We start from the raw sequence: 18,390 nt of genomic DNA, 5'->3' as shown, positions 1-18,390 counted from the left end.
GGATTTGATTGTGGTATAAGGTGGACTCAGTTGACTAACTTCATTTCTGGAAGATGTCAGGGGGTCTCAGCATTCCCCAATTCTGGAATGCTAATATCAGGCCCCTGACTTTGTTCTCTTGCCCCTTGAGGTTAGGAACCTGCTGTGCTGGGGGGCCAAAGGTGTTCCCGGATTGGTGGCCACAACACTCCAGTAAGTGGCAGTGGTCACAATATTCTGTCAGGGTGGTAGCAGTGGGATCTGTGCTCATTTGCACATGTCACAGCAGTGGCAGCATGGCTGGGTGCATGCTCGTTGGCTGAGGTGAGGCACTGACAGGCATGGCGATGCCAAACCCCATAACCCTTTATTTTTTATATATGTTTTCTGCCCATTTTCTGCCTCTGCTCCTTCTAGAAAACTCATAATGTATATATTGGCTCAGTTGATCATGTACCATAGTTTTCTTAAGCTTTATTTACTATTTTTGTTTCTTTTTTCTTTTTGTTTCTCTGACTGGATAATTTCAAATGACTTGTCCCAAACTCACTGACTTTTTCTCTGGCTTGATCAAGTCTGCTGTTGAAATTCTCCATACAGTTCTTCAGTTCAGTCACTATGTTTTTTTTTTAACTTAAAAAAAATCTCTTTCTTGACCTAATTTTGCTCATAAATTGTTTTTCTGATTTCATTTAGTTATCTATCTGTATTCTCTTGTAGCTCACTGAGTTTTAGACAATTACTTTAAATTATTTGTTGAGCAGTTTGTAAAATTCTCTCTCCTTTTCTTTTTTTGTTTTATTTTTGTTTATTTTTTTAAATTTCTTTTTCTTTTCTTTTTTCTTTCTTTTTTTTTATTATACTTTAAGTTCTAGGGTACATGTGCATAACGTGCAGGTTTGTTACATATGTATACTTGTGCCATGTTGGTGTGCTGCACACATCAACTCGTCAGTATCCATCAATTCATCATTTATATCATGTATAACTCCCAATGCAATCCCTCCCCACTCCCCCCTCCCCATGATAGGCCCCAGTGTGTGATGTTCCCCTTCCCGAGTCCAAGTGATGTCATTGTTCAGTTCCCACCTATGAGTGAGAACATGCGGTGTTTGGTTTTCTGTTCTTGTGCTAGTTTGCTAAGAACGATAGTTCCCAGCTGCATCCATGTCCCTACAAAGGACGCAAACTCATCCTTTTTTATGGCTGCATAGTATTCCATGGTGTATATGTGCCACATTTTGTTAATCCAGTCTGTCACAGATGGACATTTGGGTTGATTCCAAGTCTTTGCTATTGTGAATAGTGCTGCAATGAACATCCGTGTGCATGTGTCTTTGTAGTAGAATAATTTATAATCCTTTGGGTATATACCCAGTAGTGGGATGGCTGGGTCATATGGTACATCTACTTCTAGATCCTTGAGGAATCGCCATACTGTTTTCCATAATGGTTGAACTAGTTTACAATCCCACCAACAGTGTAAAAGTGTTCCTATTTCTCCACATCCTCTCCAACACCTGTTGTTTCCTGACTTTTTAATGATTGCCATTCTAACTGGTGTGAGATGGTATCTCATTGTGGTTTTGATGTGCATTTCTCTGATGGCGAGTGATGATGAGCGTTTTTTCATGTGTCTGTTGGCTGTATGAATGTCTTCTTTTGAGAAATGTCTGTTCATATCCTTTCCCCACTTTTTGATGGGGTTGTTTGTTTTTTTCTTGTATATTTGTTTGAGTTCTTTGTAGATTCTGGATATTAGCCCTTTGTCAGATGAGTAGATTGGAAAAATTTTCTCCCATTCTGTAGGTTGCCTGTTCACTCTGATGGAAGTTTCTTTTGCTGTGCAGAAGCTCTTTAGTTTAATTAGATCCCATTTGTCAGTTTTGGCTTTTGCTGCTGTTGCTTTTGGTGTTTTAGACATGAAGTCCTTGCCCATGCCTATGTCCTGAATGGTACTACCTAGATTTTCTTCTAGGGTTTTTATGGTATTAGGTCGAACATTTAAGTCTCCAATCTGCCTTGAATTAATCTTCGTATAAGGAGTAAGGAAAGGATGCAGTTTCAGCTTTCTACTTATGGCTAGCCAATTTTCCCAGCACCATTTATTAAATAGGGAATCCTTTCCCCATTTCTTGTTTCTCTCAGGATTGTCAAAGATCAGATGGCTGTAGATGTGTAGTATTATTTCTGAGGACTCTGTTCTGTTCCATTGGTCTATATCTCTGTTTTGGTACCAGTACCATGCTCTTTTGGTTACTATAGCCTTGTAGTATAGTTTGAAGTCAGGTAGCGTGATGCCTCCAGCTTTGTTCTTATGATATAGGATTGTCTTGGCAATGCGGGCTCTTTTTTGGTTCCATATGAACTTTAAAGCAGTTTTTTCCAATTCTGTGAAGAAACTCATTGGTAGCTTGATGGGGATGGCATTGAATCTATAAATAACCTTGGGCAGTATGGCCATTTTCATGATATTGATTCTTCCTATCCATGAGCATGGTATGTTCTTCCATTTGTTTGTGTCCTCTTTGATTTCACTGAGCAGTGGTTTGTAGTTCTCCTTGAAGAGGTCCTTTACATCCCTTGTAAGTTGGATTCCTAGGTATTTGATTCTCTTTGAAGCAATTGTGAATGGAAGTTCATTCATGATTTGGCTCTCTGTTTGTCTGTTACTGGTGTATAAGAATGCTTGTGATTTTTGCACAATAATTTTATATCCTGAGACTTTGCTGAAGTTTCTTATCAGCTTAAGGAGATTTTGGGCTGAGACAATGGGGTTTTCTAAATATACAATCATGTCATCTGCAAACAGGGACAATATGACTTCTTCTTTTCCTAACTGGATACCCTTTATTTCTTTCTCTTGCCTGATTGCCCTAGCCAGAACTTCCAACACTATGTTGAATAGGAGAGGTGAGAGAGGGCATCCCTGTCTTGTGCCAGTTTTCAAAGGGAATTTTTCCAGTTTTTGCCCATTCAGTATGATATTAGCTGTGGGTTTGTCATAAATAGCTCTTATTATTTTGAGGTACGTTCCATCAATACCGAATTTATTGAGCGTTTTTAGCATGAAGGGCTGTTGAATTTTGTCAAAAGCCTTTTCTGCATCTATTGAGATAATCATGTGGTTCTTGTCTTTGGTTCTGTTTATATGCTGGATTATGTTTATTGATTTGCGAATGTTGAACCAGCCTTGCATCCCGGGGATGAAGCCCACTTGATCATGGTGGATAAGCTTTTTGATGTGCTGCTGAATCCAGTTTGCCAGTATTTTATTGAGGATTTTTGCATCGATGTTCATCAGGGATATTGGTCTAAAATTCGCTTTTTTTGTTGTGTCTCTGCCAGGCTTTGGTATCAGGATGATGTTGGCCTCATAAAATGAGTTAGGGAGGATTCCCTCTTTTTCTATTGATTGGAATAGTTTCAGAAGGAATGGTACCAGCTCCTCCTTGTACCTTTGGTAGAATTCAGCTGTGAATCCATCTGGTCCTGGACTTTTTCTGGTTGGTAGGCTATTAATTATTGCCTCAATTTCAGAGCCTGCTATTGGTCTATTCAGGGATTCAACTTCTTCCTGGTTTAGTCTTGGGAGAGTGTAAGTGTCCAGGAAATTATCCATTTCTTCTAGATTTTCTAGGTGATTTGCGTAGAGGTGTTTATAGTATTCTCTGATGGGAGTTTGTATTTCTGTGGGGTCGGTGGTGATATCCCCTTTATCATTTTTTATTGCGTCTATTTGATTCCTCTCTTTTTTCTTCTTTATTAGTCTTGCTAGCAGTCTGTCAATTTTGTTGATCTTTTCAAAAAACCAGCTCCTGGATTCATTTTTTTGGAGGGTTTTTTGTGTCTCTATCTCCTTCAGTTCGGCTCTGATCTTAGTTATTTCTTGCCTTCTGCTAGCTTTTGAATGTGTTTGCTCTTGCCTCTCTAGTTCTTTTAATTGTGATGTTAGAGTGTCAATTTTAGATCTTTCCTGCTTTCTCTTGTAGGCATTTAGTGCTATAAATTTCCCTCTACACACTGCTTTAAATGTGTCCCAGAGATTCTGGTATGTTGTATCTTTGTTCTCATTGGTTTCAAAGAACATCTTTATTTCTGCTTTCATTTCGTTATGTACCCAGTAGTCATTCAGGAGCAGGTTGTTCAGTTTCCATGTAGTTGAGCGGTTTTGATTGAGTTTCTTAGTCCTGAGTTCTAGTTTGATTGCACTGTGGTCTGAGAGACAGTTTGTTATAATTTCTGTTCTTTTACATTTGCTAAGGAGTGCTTTACTTCCAATTATGTGGTCAATTTTGGAATAAGTGCGATGTGGTGCTGAGAAGAATGTATATTCTGTTGATTTGGGGTGGAGAGTTCTATAGATGTCTATTAGGTCCGCTTGGTGCAGAGATGAGTTCAATTCCTGGATATCCTTGTTAACTTTCTGCCTCGTTGATCTGTCTAATGTTGAGAGTGGAGTGTTGAAGTCTCCCATTATTATTCTGTGGGAGTCTAAGTCTCTTTGTAAGTCTCTAAGGACTTGCTTTATGAATCTGGGTGCTCCTGTATTGGGTGCATATATATTTAGGATAGTTAGCTCTTCCTGTTGAATTGATCCCTTTACCATTATGTAATGGCCTTCTTTGTCTCTTTTGATCTTTGATGGTTTAAAGTCTGTTTTATCAGAGACTAGGATTGCAACCCCTGCTTTTTTTTGTTCTCCATTTGCTTGGTAGATCTTCCTCCATCCCTTTATTTTGAGCCTATGTATGTCTCTGCATGTGAGATGGGTCTCCTGAATACAGCAGACTGATGGGTCTTGACTCTTTATCCAGTTTGCCAGTCTGTGTCTTTTAATTGGAGCATTTAGTCCATTTACATTTAAGGTTAATATTGTTATGTGTGAACTTGATCCTGCCATTATGATATTAACTGGTGATTTTGCTCGTTAGTTGATGCAGTTTCTTCCTAGCCTCGATGGTCTTTACATTTTGGCATGTTTTTGCAATGGCTGGTACCGGTTGTTCCTCTCCATGTTTAGGGCTTCCTTCAGGGTCTCTTGTAAGGCAGGCCTGGTGGTGACAAAATTGCTAAGCATTTGCTTATCTGTAAAGGATTTTATTTCTCCTTCACTGATGAAACTTAGTTTGGCTGGATATGAAATTCTGGGTTTAAAATTCTTTTCTTTAAGAACGTTGAATATTGGCCTCCACTCTCTTCTGGCTTGTAGAGTTTCTGCCGAGAGATCTGCTGTTAGTCTGATGGGCTTCCCTTTGTGGGTAACCCGACCTTTCTCTCTGGCTGCCCTTAAGATTTTTTCCTTCATTTCAACTTGGTGAATCTGGCAATTATGTGACTTGAAGTTGCTCTTCTGGAGGAGTATCTTTGTGGCGTTCTCTGTATTTCCTGAATTTGAATGTTGGCCTGCCCTACTAGGTTGAGGAAGTTCTCCTGGATGATATCCTGAAGAGTGTTTTCCAAGTTGGTTCCATTTTCCCCCTCACTTTCAGGCACCCCAATCAGACGTAGATTTGGTCTTTTTACATAATCCCATACTTCTTGCAGGCTTTGTTCATTTCTTTTTCTTCTTTTTTCTTTTGATTTCTCTTCTCACTTCATTTCATTCATTTGATCCTCAATCGCTGATACTCTTTCTTCCGGTTGATCGAGTCGGTTACTGAAGCTTGTGCATTTGTCACGTATTTCTCGTGTCATGGTTTTCATCTCTGTCATTTCGTTTATGACCTTCTCTGCATTAATTAGTCTAGCTGTCAATTCTTCCACTCTTTTTTCAAGATTTTTGGTTTCTTTGCGCTGGGTACGTAATTCCTCCTTTAGCTCTGAGAAGTTTGATGGACTGAAGCCTTCTTCTCTCATCTCATCAAAGTCATTCTCTGACCAGCTTTGATCCATTGCTGGCGATGGGCTGTGCTCCTTTGCAGGGGGAGATGCGCTCTTATTTTTTGAATTTCCAGCTTTTCTGCCCTGCTTTTTCCCCATCTTTGTGGTTTTATCTGTCTCTGGTCTTTGATGATGGTGACGTACTGATGGGGTTTTGGTATAGGTGTCCTTCCTGTTTGATAGTTTTCCTTCTAATAGTCAGGACCCTCAGCTGTAGGTCTGTTGGAGATTGCTTGAGGTCCACTCCAGACCCTGTTTGCCTGGGTATCAGCAGCAGAGGTGGCAGAAGATAGAATATTGCTGAACAGCGAGTGTACCTGTCTGATTCTTCCTTTGGAAGCTTCCTCTCAGGGGTGTACTCCACCCTGTGAGGTGTGGGGTGTCAGACTGCCCCTAGTGGGGGATGTCTCCCAGTTAGGCTACTCAGGGGTCAGGGACCCACTTGAGCAGGTAGTCTGTCCGTTCTCAGATCTCAACCTCCGTGTTGGGAGATCCACTGCTCTCTTCAAAGCTGTCAGACAGAGTCGTTTGCGTCTGCAGAGGTTCTGCTGCCTTTTTGTTGTTGTTTTTTTTTAAGCTGTGCCCTGTCCCCAGAGGTGGAGTCTACAGAGACAGGCAGTTTTCCTTGAGCTGCTGTGACCTCCACCCAGTTCGAGCTTCCCAGTGGCTTTGTTTACCTACTTAAGCCTCAGCAATGGCAGGCGCCCCTCCCCCAGCCTCGCTGCTGCCTTGTGGTTAGATCACAGACTGCTGTGTTAGCAATGAGGGAGGCTCCGTGGGCGTGGGACCCTCCTGGCCAGGTGTGGGATATATTCTCCTGGTGTGCCCGTTTGCTTAAAGCGCAATATTGGGGTGGGAGTTACCCGATTTTCCAGGTGTTTTGTGTCTCAGTTCCCCTGGCTAGGAAAAGGGATTCCCTTCCCCCTTGCGCTTCCCAGGTGAGGCGATGCCTCTCCCTGCTTCAGCTCTCGCTGTTCGGGCTGCAGCAGCTGACCAGCACCGATTGTCCAGCACTCCCTAGTGAGATGACCCCAGTACCTCAGTTGAAAATGCAGAAATCTCCGGTCTTCTGTGTTGCTCGCACTGGGAGTTGGAGACTGGAGCTCTTCCTATTCAGCCATCTTGCTCTACCCCCCAAAATTCTCTCTCCTTAAGGTCAGTTACGAATCCTTTATTTTGTTCTCTTGGTGATATCATATATCCTTGATTGTTTATGATACTGTGGTCACGTGTTTTTGGTGTTTGACTTTTTGAACAAGTAGTCACTTATTCCAGTCTTTACTGACTGGCTTTAGCAGATGAAGTCCTTCACCAGTCAGTCATCCAGAGATTCTGGGCAGGTTCTGGGCAGATTCTGGTTCTAAAGAAGGCCTGGAACCCATGTCTTCATGAGTAAGCCAGGCACTAGGATAGATGTGGTACCTGAGTCTCTAGGGCAGGTCTAGAGTTTGAGTCTGTACATGCTGGGCTGGTACCTGGAACTACAGGGGCTGGCATGGAGCCAGGGTTAGTGGGGGCTGGCCTATATCCTGGGACCATGAATGTCAACTTGCCTCTAGGGTAGATCTGGAGACTGGATTCATGGGGCTAAGGCTGGAGCCTGAATCAGTGGGGGCTGGCCTGGTGCTAAGGTCTACTGTAATGAGGCTTGATTCTGGGTGTGCTGGAGTATGAGACCAGACTAGTATTGAGTCCACAGAGGCTGGCCTGGAACTGGGACGACCTAGAGCTTGTGTCTGTGGGGACTGGCCTAGTGACAGAGGCCACAGAGGCTGGCCTAGTATCAGGGTTTTGTGCTCAGATGGACCTAAAGGCTTGGGGAGGGTTTGGGGTTTGACAGAACTGTATCCTGCGACTGTGAGTGCCAGTTTGGAGCTGGGGTCTGTAAGTGTTGGCCTGGAGTTGTAGCTGTGGGAGCTATCCTGGAGCTGTGGTGGGTCTGAAGGGCAGGTTCACATGGGCAGGTCTGACGTCTAGGATTTCAGGGGCCACCCTGGAGTCTGTGGCTGCAAGTACTAGCTTGTCCTTGAGGTGGGCTTAGAGTCTTTGACAATGGGTGCTGGCCTGTGATCTGGAGCTATGGGGAAAAGCATGATGCTGTGTGTGTCTGGAGCCTGTGTCTTCTGGATAAGACCAGAGGCTGCAGTCATAGGGGCTGACCTGGAACCTGGGGCCACAGAGGCTGGCCTGGCATCAAGGCAACCTGGAGTCTAAGTCCAAGGGTACCTGCCTGGAGTCAGAGGCCACTGGGTCTTACTGGGGCAAACCTAGTGTTAGGGTCCATGGAAAATTCAAGTGCTTACTTCACTCTCTTTCCCCAAGTTGAGGGAATGTCTCTCCATGCTGTGCTTACTGAGATTGAGGGAGAGGTGATGTAAATAATGTAAAAGTGTTCTTTCTACCCTCTTCAATGCATCTTTTCTTATTTTTTGCAACATGAAGATGCTTTAATCACTCGCTTGGACTTATTAGCTCTTGTGAAGGTATTTCCATTTTCATGGATAGTAGTTCAAATGAGTGTTTCTGTGAAGGTTTGATCAAGAGTTGGAAAGTCATATCTACCATCCTGCTGATGCCATTCTCTGAGAAGTACATTCTAAGCACCATCAGAGCCTCCTAAATCTGTTCATGTCACATTGTCAGGTTTGGGCTATGGGAATGGGAGGGCAGGAAGTACGTGGGAGAGAAATGTCCTCATCTCTTCACAACACAAATCCTACATGAGCAGGACCCACACCCTCATCACAACACATTAGTAGGGATGCACATTTCCTCATTTTCCCTAGAGACCTGGGTGAATAGGGAAGAAGCAGGACCTACAAAGTTTCCTCCCCTCAACCACTTTGTCCTTCTCAGGGTATGGCTATGACACTGGCACATACAAGACAAACAAGTGCAGACTAAAAATTTTATTATTGCTCTTTAAAGACTTAGGCCATATGACAAAGTGAAGAGACTGAAATGAGAGTGGGGAGGAAGAAATAGAAGGAAGATAAGAGTGAGGTGGTCAGGTTTGAGGGAATTAAGTGAATATTCTCTTCCAGGGTGAGTCTTCACACTGGTCTCATGCCCATGATGAGTTGCACACCAAACACAGGCTGCTGACTTCCCTCCAGCCCTAGTCAGTGAACTTGCAGACATAGGGTAACCTCGCATCACAGTTATAATCTTTCCACTTCAGAAATCCTGGAGAGACAGAAGACATAAATGGAATGGGGCTGAGGAAGTTTGTGAACCCAATGAAGAGGCATCCTAGGTTTTAGCCTAGAAGTTAAAGCTTCTTCCTCACCTTCACCAGTGTCCCAATCCAAGAGAGAGATTCAAAGAAAGCAGAGAAGAGAGGAGATGACAGAAGACACACTGACATTGTATTTTCTAGCTCAGGAAGATTTCCTGAAGGTCTTCCTGAGGACCCAGGAATGGGGGATGAGATGGAAAACCCTGGGAAGAGGCAGCTCCTCTGTTTCTTACCTGTGCTTCTCGACAGGCCCGCACAGTGGCCAGGGTTTGAGATAGTGGAGGGATTTCTCTCCCATGCAAAGTAATTAATCACATCAGTGCTACTCCACTCCCATCCATCTCCATTGAGCTCGGTGCCCTGTAAAGTAGAGGAGCAACCAGGTGATGGGAATGGCCATTGCAGCTTTTCTTGCATGGCCCCTTAGCTGCAACACCTGATTTGCTCCCCAGCATGAGGGAATTTGGTCTGCTACTCCAGATGCTGCTGGTGAGCCCTTCACTAGGAACCTCTTCCTTGACTCCTCATTGCTATTGGAAAATCCCAGCCAATAAACACAAGATCCTTGGAACCACACAAGGTAATGTGTTACTTGCTAAACAATAACTGGTGTAGCATTTGTGGTTAGCTTGTGAAGCTCAAAGGTAATGTCAGTTCTGTATGGGGGCAAAAATTGATCCTATCTTCATTAAGGATTCTTTCAGAACAGTAGGCAAAGACTCCATGAAGCTCAGAGAGTTATTAACGCAGCCTCATATGAGAATTATGTAATAAGCCTGAGGAAGGCAGATTGATTTTATCTGAAAGATAGAGACCTCCACAGAACTCAGATCTTCAGATGCTTCATGGCCTTCACTTTCCCCCAAATATTCCCCAGAATCTGAGCTCCAGTGCTCCCTGAAGTATTCCTGGGCAGCACAGGGGACAGGGAGTGGGCCTGGGCAACAATAGCACCTTGAGAGGGGAGGATATACTCGCACCTGTGTGGGGTCATGGAGCCCAATCCAGACGTATGAGTAGCTATTACTAATGCTCTTCACCAGGGAGGACACGAAGGATCCCTCAGCCCCATTGAGCACAGACACCAGGTTTCCAGAGGGCCGCTTCTGGCAGGCCAGCTTTGAGGGAGACAAAGAGAATGAGAGGGAGCTTGAGACCCGCTGGGGGAGAGCAGGGCAAAGGGAGGTGGGAGGAGGACTATGTGAAAGATAAGCGTGTTCATCCTCATTCCCAATGAACTTTTCTGAATGGAGACCCTCCTCTCCCGAGACCTGCATGGATTTTCCCCTGTCACCTCCTACCCCACATCTAACCACTCACATCTGCATCCATCCAGGATTTTGGTGACAAAAACAAGGCATAGCAGTGGGAGCCATAGGCCTTGGAGCCTTTGGGACAGCGGATCCGCGCAGAGGGCAGTTCCTCCTGGGGTTCTTCACCTGAGGTGGAAGAAGAGGGAGAGGGTAAAATGAAGAGTGGGGGTTGGGGTGGGAGATGACCTTGGGGAATATCTAGGCCTGTCCTTGAGGAGGAAGACCATATTCCTGATATCCCTTCACCTTCCCTTGTGTTTTCAGAAGTTCTTTATCTCAAAATAGTAAATGGGGCACCATCTAGTCTCTTATTACCCTTTCCCCTTATTCAACCATTCAACACTCTCCTTACTCTGGGCTGTCTCTACATTGGGTCCTCGAATCATTGTCCCTCCCCACATCTCATTACTGACCCTCCACACTTTCCCACCAGTCTATATTAGAGTCCACTAACTAAATGGAAGTCATCTCATTCCACTGTTAGTGGACCACCGTGGAGTCTCCCACTGCAAGTTAACCTGAAGGAAGGAGTGATGATGCAGGAACTGCAGGCAGGTTCATTAGACACTACATCATTACCCATGTGACACACAGGAGCCTTCCTCCTCTTCTTGGCTCTGAGGATTCATAGGGAACCCAGTGCTAGAGGCAGAGCAATCTCACCTTGAACCTGAGATAGGAGCATGAGGCAGGAAAGCAGCATCCAAGATATGCTGGGCAGGGCCATGGGAGGCAGCATAGGAGTCTGTGACTTGAGGAGGCAATCAGGAATCACTAAAGAAGCATGGTCAGTGGGAGAACACAAAGATACCCTTGGCCTCATGTCTTTTTCCTTCTCTAGTCCCCTAGGACTAAAGTGATCTTGGTCACATCCATCATCTTCTACAGTTCTGAATGAGTTGTGAATCTGTGTACTCTCCCATCCCCTAGTCCTCCCAGGACACCCTTGCTGAGTCTCAGAGCTCCTGTGCTGCCCAAGGAAGGGACCCTCCCATGCATTCTCCTGTATCATGTGCAGTAGCCCCTCCCCAGCTCTCATCTTTCAGCTCCCACTTACCTCTCTGATGGGAAATGGTATGATTTGTCTGGTCAGGAAAGAGTGAGATTTTATAAGAGGATCTGGGGGAGGGACATTGGAGTGAAGAGTGACAATGAGAAGGTAAGACAGGGGTCATGGGGTGGGGTTGGCATGGGGAGGAGACTCTTCCTGGCAAAGACTGGGGATTTTCCCAGATGTTGCTTCTTTCCTGTTGGCAGGCCAACACTATGTCTAAGAAGAGGTGAAGTTTGCTTTTTCCTCTGCATCCTCCTTGTCAAAGACCTGTGGCACCAAATGTGATATGAAATCTTCTAATGTGGACATCTGAAAGGGGAGTTCCTCTGGTGGATTTCTTAAGAACCCACTTCTGGAGGCAAACCTATGTGTTTCTTATTACCTCGCCTCGTAAAATTAAATAAATGTTAGATGTTAAGTAGAGGAATCATAAGTGTGCTAGACAGTTGAGGGCATAGATAGAACTGAAGCTAAGAGTAGGAGTGAGGGTTCAGGGCCATTATGCAAATATGGTAGCTAATTTTGATGAAACTTTAGAATTATCTGACAACTCAATAGATGAGCCAAAATCTTACAGAAAATCAGGTGAGTGGACTTGTCTTTCCAGTCTTCAGCAAGAAAGAGCTTCCCCAGAGGAGAATGACAATGACAATGTGATAGAATAAGAGGTGATGAAGGAACACAAGACGTAAGAAGGACTACAGTCAAATAATGAGGATCAAAGAAGAATGAATAGTGATTAAAGAAGGGAAGAGCAGCCGTGGTGTAAAAATCATAGGTCAGTTGGCCATGCGCAGTGGCTCATGTCTATAATCCCAGCACTTTGAGAGGCTGAGGTGGGAGGATGACCTGAGGTAAGGAGTTCAAGATCAGCCTGAGCAACACAGTAAGACCCTATCTCTACAATTTATATTTTAATGTAAGCTAGCTGTGGTGGTGTGTGCTTGTGGTCCTAGCTACTCAGCAGGCTGAGGTAGGAGGACATTCAGTTGAACCCAAGAGTTCAAGGCTGCAGTAAGTTATGATCATCCCACTGCACTCCAGCTTAGGCAACAGAGTGAGACCCTATCTCTGAATTTTTGTTTTATGATGTTGTAAACATAATCCTGAACTGCATGTAAGTCTCTATGACATCAAAATGCTCACTACTTGTAAGTTGCTCATGAGCTTCCTTGCTGGACTGCCATTTGGCTATACATTAAAAGCCCTTTTAATTACATTCTTACTGGGAAAATGGTCAGCTTCATATGGGTATACTGAGAGAAATTCTTTTAATCAGGTTTATTTTTCAGTTGGCAGTTTGATGCCTCTGACAAGCATACTACATTGCTCATACACTGGTTCAGGTTCAGTTTGGCCAGTCTAGGAAAAATTTGGGCTGGGAATGTCTACAGACCCTGATTCTCACGCTATTGTCGTAGTATGCCAGCTTGCATGCAGATGTTTATAGTCATGAAATGTAGCTCATCCTTAATTCATGTCCTCAAAATTCAGTACCCCAAATTCAATGCAATTCCTCAAATAATATGGGAAGAAATATAGCCAGCAGATTATTTTGTTAAGGATTTTTTTTTCCACAAAATTTATACAACAATATGTAAACACATGGAAGGTAGGGGGTAGAAGCTAACCAGAGGGTAGAATAGTTACCAGAGGCTGAGAAGAGGGAGGGGAGGTGAAGAAAGTTTGGTTCATCATACAAACATACAGCTAGATAGAAGGAATATGCTCTAGCTTTTGATAGCACATAGGGTGACTATAGTTAACAACAATATGTTGTATATTTCAAGATAGCTAGGAGAGAAGATTTGAATGTTGATAGTTTATTATTAAAACTCATTTTATTCTTAATTGAAATAATGTGACATTTATAATAAGCCTTAAGGTTATAAAATCCATAACTGCAATGTGAAATTTGTTTGCAATGACATTCACTAAACTCACTAAAGTTGAGTTGTTTTTGTTTTATTTGTCATTGTTCTTCGTAACAATGCTTATTAAGCAGGCATGGAGAAGTTGTTTAAATATTATATTTATCGAGCTGGTTTTGAATTATATAAAAATCTACTTATTGGGGATGACACAGGAATTCTTACTCTCGATGTAACCAAGGCTGAGTTTTAAGAAGCTTCCTTTGCCAAAAGATAAGATGTCCAATTTGTACTTTTATCCTTATTATCTTCTGAATCAAATATTTGCAGATAAGACTTAGTAGTCATTCTTTGAATTATGCAAGTGAAAAATGATCTTGTCACAGGAGTCTAATATTTGTTTCAAGGATGGTAAAATGTAGAGGTTTCCTGGAAGATGGCTCAGCAGGGCCCATGTCAAAAATAGCCTTGAACTATATCTCACTGGAGATTTATCACTAAAGTGCACCCCTTTGAGATATATTAACCAGATGTCCAGAATGCCACTTTGGTCCTTTCATCTTATCCTATGCCTGTCAGAAGCATTGGGAAAGGGATAAAATGAGGTGCTGAGCACCCATAAAATAGGAAAAAGGGACAAAGCTTCAAAGTCCCTGAGGCCAATGAGGGAAGTTATTAACATCAAAGAATTGGAAAGCTGATAACATAGATACTGAAATTTGGTCAATTATACATAAGCAATGAACAGTAACTATCATACGACCTGTGCGGTTATTGGAGGCAATAATTTTTATCAGAAAACTGTGTTAATTTTTATTTGGTTTCAAATTTTCACATTGATCTTGTAAGAGTTCCCTGTTCATATCATGTTTGCTCTTCTAACGTTATCTATATGGGTATTTCATAAAGGCTATTGCTTATTATTTATTTTTGTTTTAAAATAAGCTAGTCATAATACAAAATGTTCATTTGGGAAAAAATTAAGATAATGTTTTCAATTAATTATCATAAATCATACTCAAACAGCTTATGGATGATAACTTTGCAGATCTGAACTGTTCACAATGTATCAGAGTTCACATTTCTCATGGTAGCAAATAAAAATAAAAATAAGAAATAATTTCATAGTCATGTTGCTTTTCTTTTTATGATAAATTATCTTTATCATACAGAAAACATTTAACAAACAGGTATAGACTGACAATCTAGAATCTACTGTGATAATATCTTGCCATCTTTTTAAGCTTCTTTTTAGAGAAAGGAAGCAAAAAGAAGTAACCAAGAAATAATATAATCATATTAATATTAATAAAATGATAAATAATACAATAGTAGTCAATTTATGTTATTCCTCAGTCCCACTTATTTCCATGCTTCTCCATTATAAATTTTATAATTATTTTTCCAATTTATATATATATATATATATATATATTTTTTTTTTTTTTGCAGTTGCAAGATTTAATAGAGTAAAAACAGAGCTCCCACACAAAGGGAGGGGACCCAAAGAGGGTAGCCATTGCTGGCTCGAATGCCTGGGTTTATGTCCCGATCATTGTCCCTCCCATTGGGCTCTCAGGCTATTTCTTTATCTCCTGTTTTTGCCTAATTAGCGTTTTAGTGAGCTCTCTTTACTACCTGATTGATCGGTGTGAACCAAGTTGCAAGCCCCATGTTTAAAGGTGGATGTGGTCACCTTCCTAGCTAGACTTACGGATTCTTAGTTGGCCGAGGAAATCCAGCTAGTCCTGTCTCTCAGTCCCCTCTCTCAACAGGAAAATCTCAAGTGCTGTTGAGGAGGTTGGCCAATGACCACTCTAACTGCTTCCTGCTGAACTGGGGCATAGTAGGGGTTGTGCAGTTGAGATTTCCTCAGGAGGTGTGCCTTCAATGTCATTAACATTGGAGCATGGGCTAGCAGGCCGGACCAGGGGTCCATGGTATATCTTAGTCATGGACTGCATCTGGGGCTCCATTTGAAGAACGATTTGTAGTTTTACAGCTTTGATTCTGGAAGAGACAAACTTAACAAGGAGGTTAAAGATACAGGGATTTAAATGTATGGCCTGCAGTTCAAGGGATTATTTCTTTGGCACACTTCGCAGGCCCTGACTATCTGCTTGATAATTATGAAAAGTCTTGGTCCAGTAAATAATAATTTGGCCATCTGATGGGTACTATCAATGTCTAAGTGAAATGTTTGGTGAAGGGTTTTAAGTAATTTCCATTGGTTAGCTGCAGGCAAAAGTATTTTTCCTTCTTTGGTGGCTAGCCATCCTGAGGGGAGGAAACTATGTCCTCGTTAGGTTCCCCATTCTATTTCTCCTGCTGAGTACTGGAGCTTGGTTTCCTGGAGGGAGTTACCCCACACAAGGGATCTTTCTATAAGCATTTCTAATGGAGGATCCTGTCTTGTGACTCTTTTGGCTTCAATATCTGCTTGGCAGTTCCCTTCTGTTTCCCTTTCCTTTCCTTTCTGATGACCCCAGCAGTGTAAGACTGCCACCTCTTTAGGTTTCTGTACCGCCAATAATAATCTCCTAATGGCTTCCTGATGTTTGATAGGTGTTCCCTTGGAAATTAGGAATTCCCTTTCTCTCCATATTGCTGCATGGGCATGGAGGACTAGATAAGCATACTTAGAGTCTGTATATATATTTACCCTTTTTCCTTCTTCTAATTCTAGTGCCCAAGTGGGGGCTATTAGTTCTGCCAGCTGAGCACTAGTTCCTGGAGTGAGGGGATTACTTTCAAGTATTCCATTATCACTGACCACTGCATACCCCTCTTTTCAAAGTCCTTTTTCTACAAAGGAACTTCCATCAGTATACAAGTTGAGGTCGGGATCAGTCAAGGGAACCTCTAAAAAGTCCCCTTGAGCAGCGTAGGTTTGAGCAATTACTTGTGGACAGTGGTGTTCTATCTTTTCTTCATTGTCTGGAAGAAATGTGGCTGGGTTAAGAGTTGCACAAGTGCACAGTCGCAGCACTGGTCCTTCAAGTAATAGAGCCTGATATTTAAGTAAACAGTTGTCTGACAGCCACAAGTCTCCTTTGGCAGTGAGTACGTCATTCACATCATGAGATGTCCACACAGTAAGGTCTCTTCTCTGTATTATTTTAACTGCTTCAGATACTAAGACTGCTACTGCTGCCACTATCCATAAACAGTGAGGCCAACCCTTTGCCACAACATCAGTTTCCTTACTCAGGTATGCCATGGGTTGCAGGCTCGTCCCTCAGACCTGTGTAAGGACTCCTAGAGCTATTCCTGTTTGTTCTGTGACATATAAAGAAAAGTCTTGCCCCATTGTCAAGCTTAACACTGGAACTTAGGTTAGGGCCTTCTTTAAGGTCTGGAAAGCCACTTCTGCCTCAGGTGTCCATCTTACTAAATGGGTATTGATTTTCTAAGTTTCCTTAATTAGTGTGTATAATGGTCTGGCTATTTTACCGTACCAGGGAATCCATATTTGTCAGAAACTTGTTATGCCAAGGAACCCTCTTAGTTGCTTTAGGGTTTTGGGATGAGAATAAGCCAGTATAGGCTGGATACGTTCCTCACTGAGGGCCTTGGTGCCTTTGGATAATTTTAGCCCTAAGTATTTAACCTGCTGTGAGCAGAGCTGAGCCTTTGGTTTGGAAACCTTGTAGCCACAGGTAGAGAGGAAATTTTAGAGCGCTTGGGTGGCTTGATGGCACAAGGTTTCTGAACAGGTGCTAAAAGTAAATCATCCATGTACCGAAGGACAAGAGTGTCCAGGAATGAGAATTGGCTCAAGTCTTGGGCTAATGCCTGGTCAAATAGATGGGGGCTATCCCTGAACCCTTGGGGTAAAACAGTCCAGGTGAGTTGAGACATTGGGTTTGAAGAATCTTCAAAGGCAAACAAGAATTGAGAGTCAGGATATACAGGGATGCAGAAAAAGGCATCATTAAGGTCCAGGACTGTAAACCACTCTGCTTCCTCTGGTGTTTGGGAAAGCAGAGTATAAGGGTTAGGTACAGCTGGGTATAGAGGGAAAACAGCCTCATTGATAATCCTGAGATCTTGCACTAACCTCCACTGTCCGTTGGGTTTCTGTACTCCTAAAATTGGAGTATTGCAGGGGCTATTGCATGGTTTTACTAGGCCTTGGGCTTTTAGGTCCTTAACAATCTTTTGGAGTCCTTGTTGGGCCTTGGGTCTAAGGGGGTACTGCCTTTGGTAGGGAAAGGAGGTAGAATCCTTCAGTTTAACTTGAACAGGATGGGCATTCTTTACTCGTCCATATTGTCCTTCTGTTGCCCAGACTTCAGGATTAATTCCTTCCTCAAGCAGGGGACAACAAACAGGAGTTCCTTTTCCTATATTCAGGTGTATAATTGCCCCTGCTTTTGCTAGAATGTCTCTCCCTAACAAGGGAGTGGGGCTTTCAAGCATAATTAGAAAAGCATGTGAAAAGAATAAAGTTCCCCAGTCACAATTTAGTGGCTGGGAGAAGTAGCTAGCGACTGACTGTCCTAGGACACCTTGGATAATGACAGATCTGGAGGGCAGTTGTCCAGGACAGGGGAGTAAGACTGAGAAGACCATGCCAGTGTCCAGGAGATAGTTAACCTCTTGGCCCTCAAAGGTCAAGCATACCTAGGGCTGTATGAGGGTGATGGCATGGGCTGGCGTTTGCCCCGGGCACCCTCAGTCCTGCTGCTGGATCATCTGGTTAGTGGTTTCTGACTCAGATGACCTTCATCCCCTGGGTTACTGGGCCTTCCAGTAATTCCCTTGACATAAGGGGCATGGAGGAGGGGGTGGCTTTTTTCTACTTGGACAATCTTTTGTAAAGTGTCCTTGTAGACCGCACTGGAAGCAAGCCCTATTAGGATTTCGATTGCCCAGTTTTTCCCTTTTCCAGAGCCTCCAAGTCCACTTGCTTGAGGGCCATGACTAAAGCGGTGGCCTTTTTTTAATCCCATTTTTCCCGTTCTGCCTGCTCCTCCTGATCTCTGTTTTAAAAAACCAAGTTTGCCAAGTTCAATAAGGTTTCTAAGTTTTGCTCTGGGCCTAAGGCGG

The 18,390-nt window shown here is 43.0% G+C and overlaps 1 protein-coding gene across 2 annotated transcripts; it reads right to left on the bottom strand.

The window, feature by feature from the left end:
- Nucleotides 1–8,756: 8,756 nt before the first annotated feature.
- On the bottom strand, nucleotides 8,757–11,496 carry LOC104679083 (regenerating islet-derived protein 3-alpha). 2 transcript variants are annotated; one of them, XM_010384568.1, is made up of 5 exons: nucleotides 11,077–11,496; nucleotides 10,421–10,539; nucleotides 10,081–10,218; nucleotides 9,334–9,460; nucleotides 8,757–9,048 (listed from the first exon to the last, which is right to left on the bottom strand). In XM_010384568.1, exons 1-5 carry the CDS (start codon nucleotides 11,450–11,452, stop codon nucleotides 8,981–8,983), a joined length of 828 nt encoding a protein of 275 aa, XP_010382870.1. In that variant the 5' UTR covers nucleotides 11,453–11,496; the 3' UTR covers nucleotides 8,757–8,980. The 2 variants fall into 2 exon arrangements, with proteins under 2 accessions (XP_010382870.1, XP_010382871.1); XM_010384569.1 differs by lacking the exon at nucleotides 10,081–10,218 and having other exon boundaries at nucleotides 8,974–9,048; nucleotides 11,077–11,152.
- Nucleotides 11,497–18,390: the final 6,894 nt, after the last annotated feature.

The sequence above is a fragment of the Rhinopithecus roxellana genome, chromosome 17, assembly GCF_007565055.1.
Source record: "Rhinopithecus roxellana isolate Shanxi Qingling chromosome 17, ASM756505v1, whole genome shotgun sequence".
Lineage (NCBI taxonomy): Eukaryota > Metazoa > Chordata > Mammalia > Primates > Cercopithecidae > Rhinopithecus > Rhinopithecus roxellana.
Note: the sequence above shows the minus strand (reverse complement) of the source record. Positions and strands in the feature narration are given on the sequence as shown.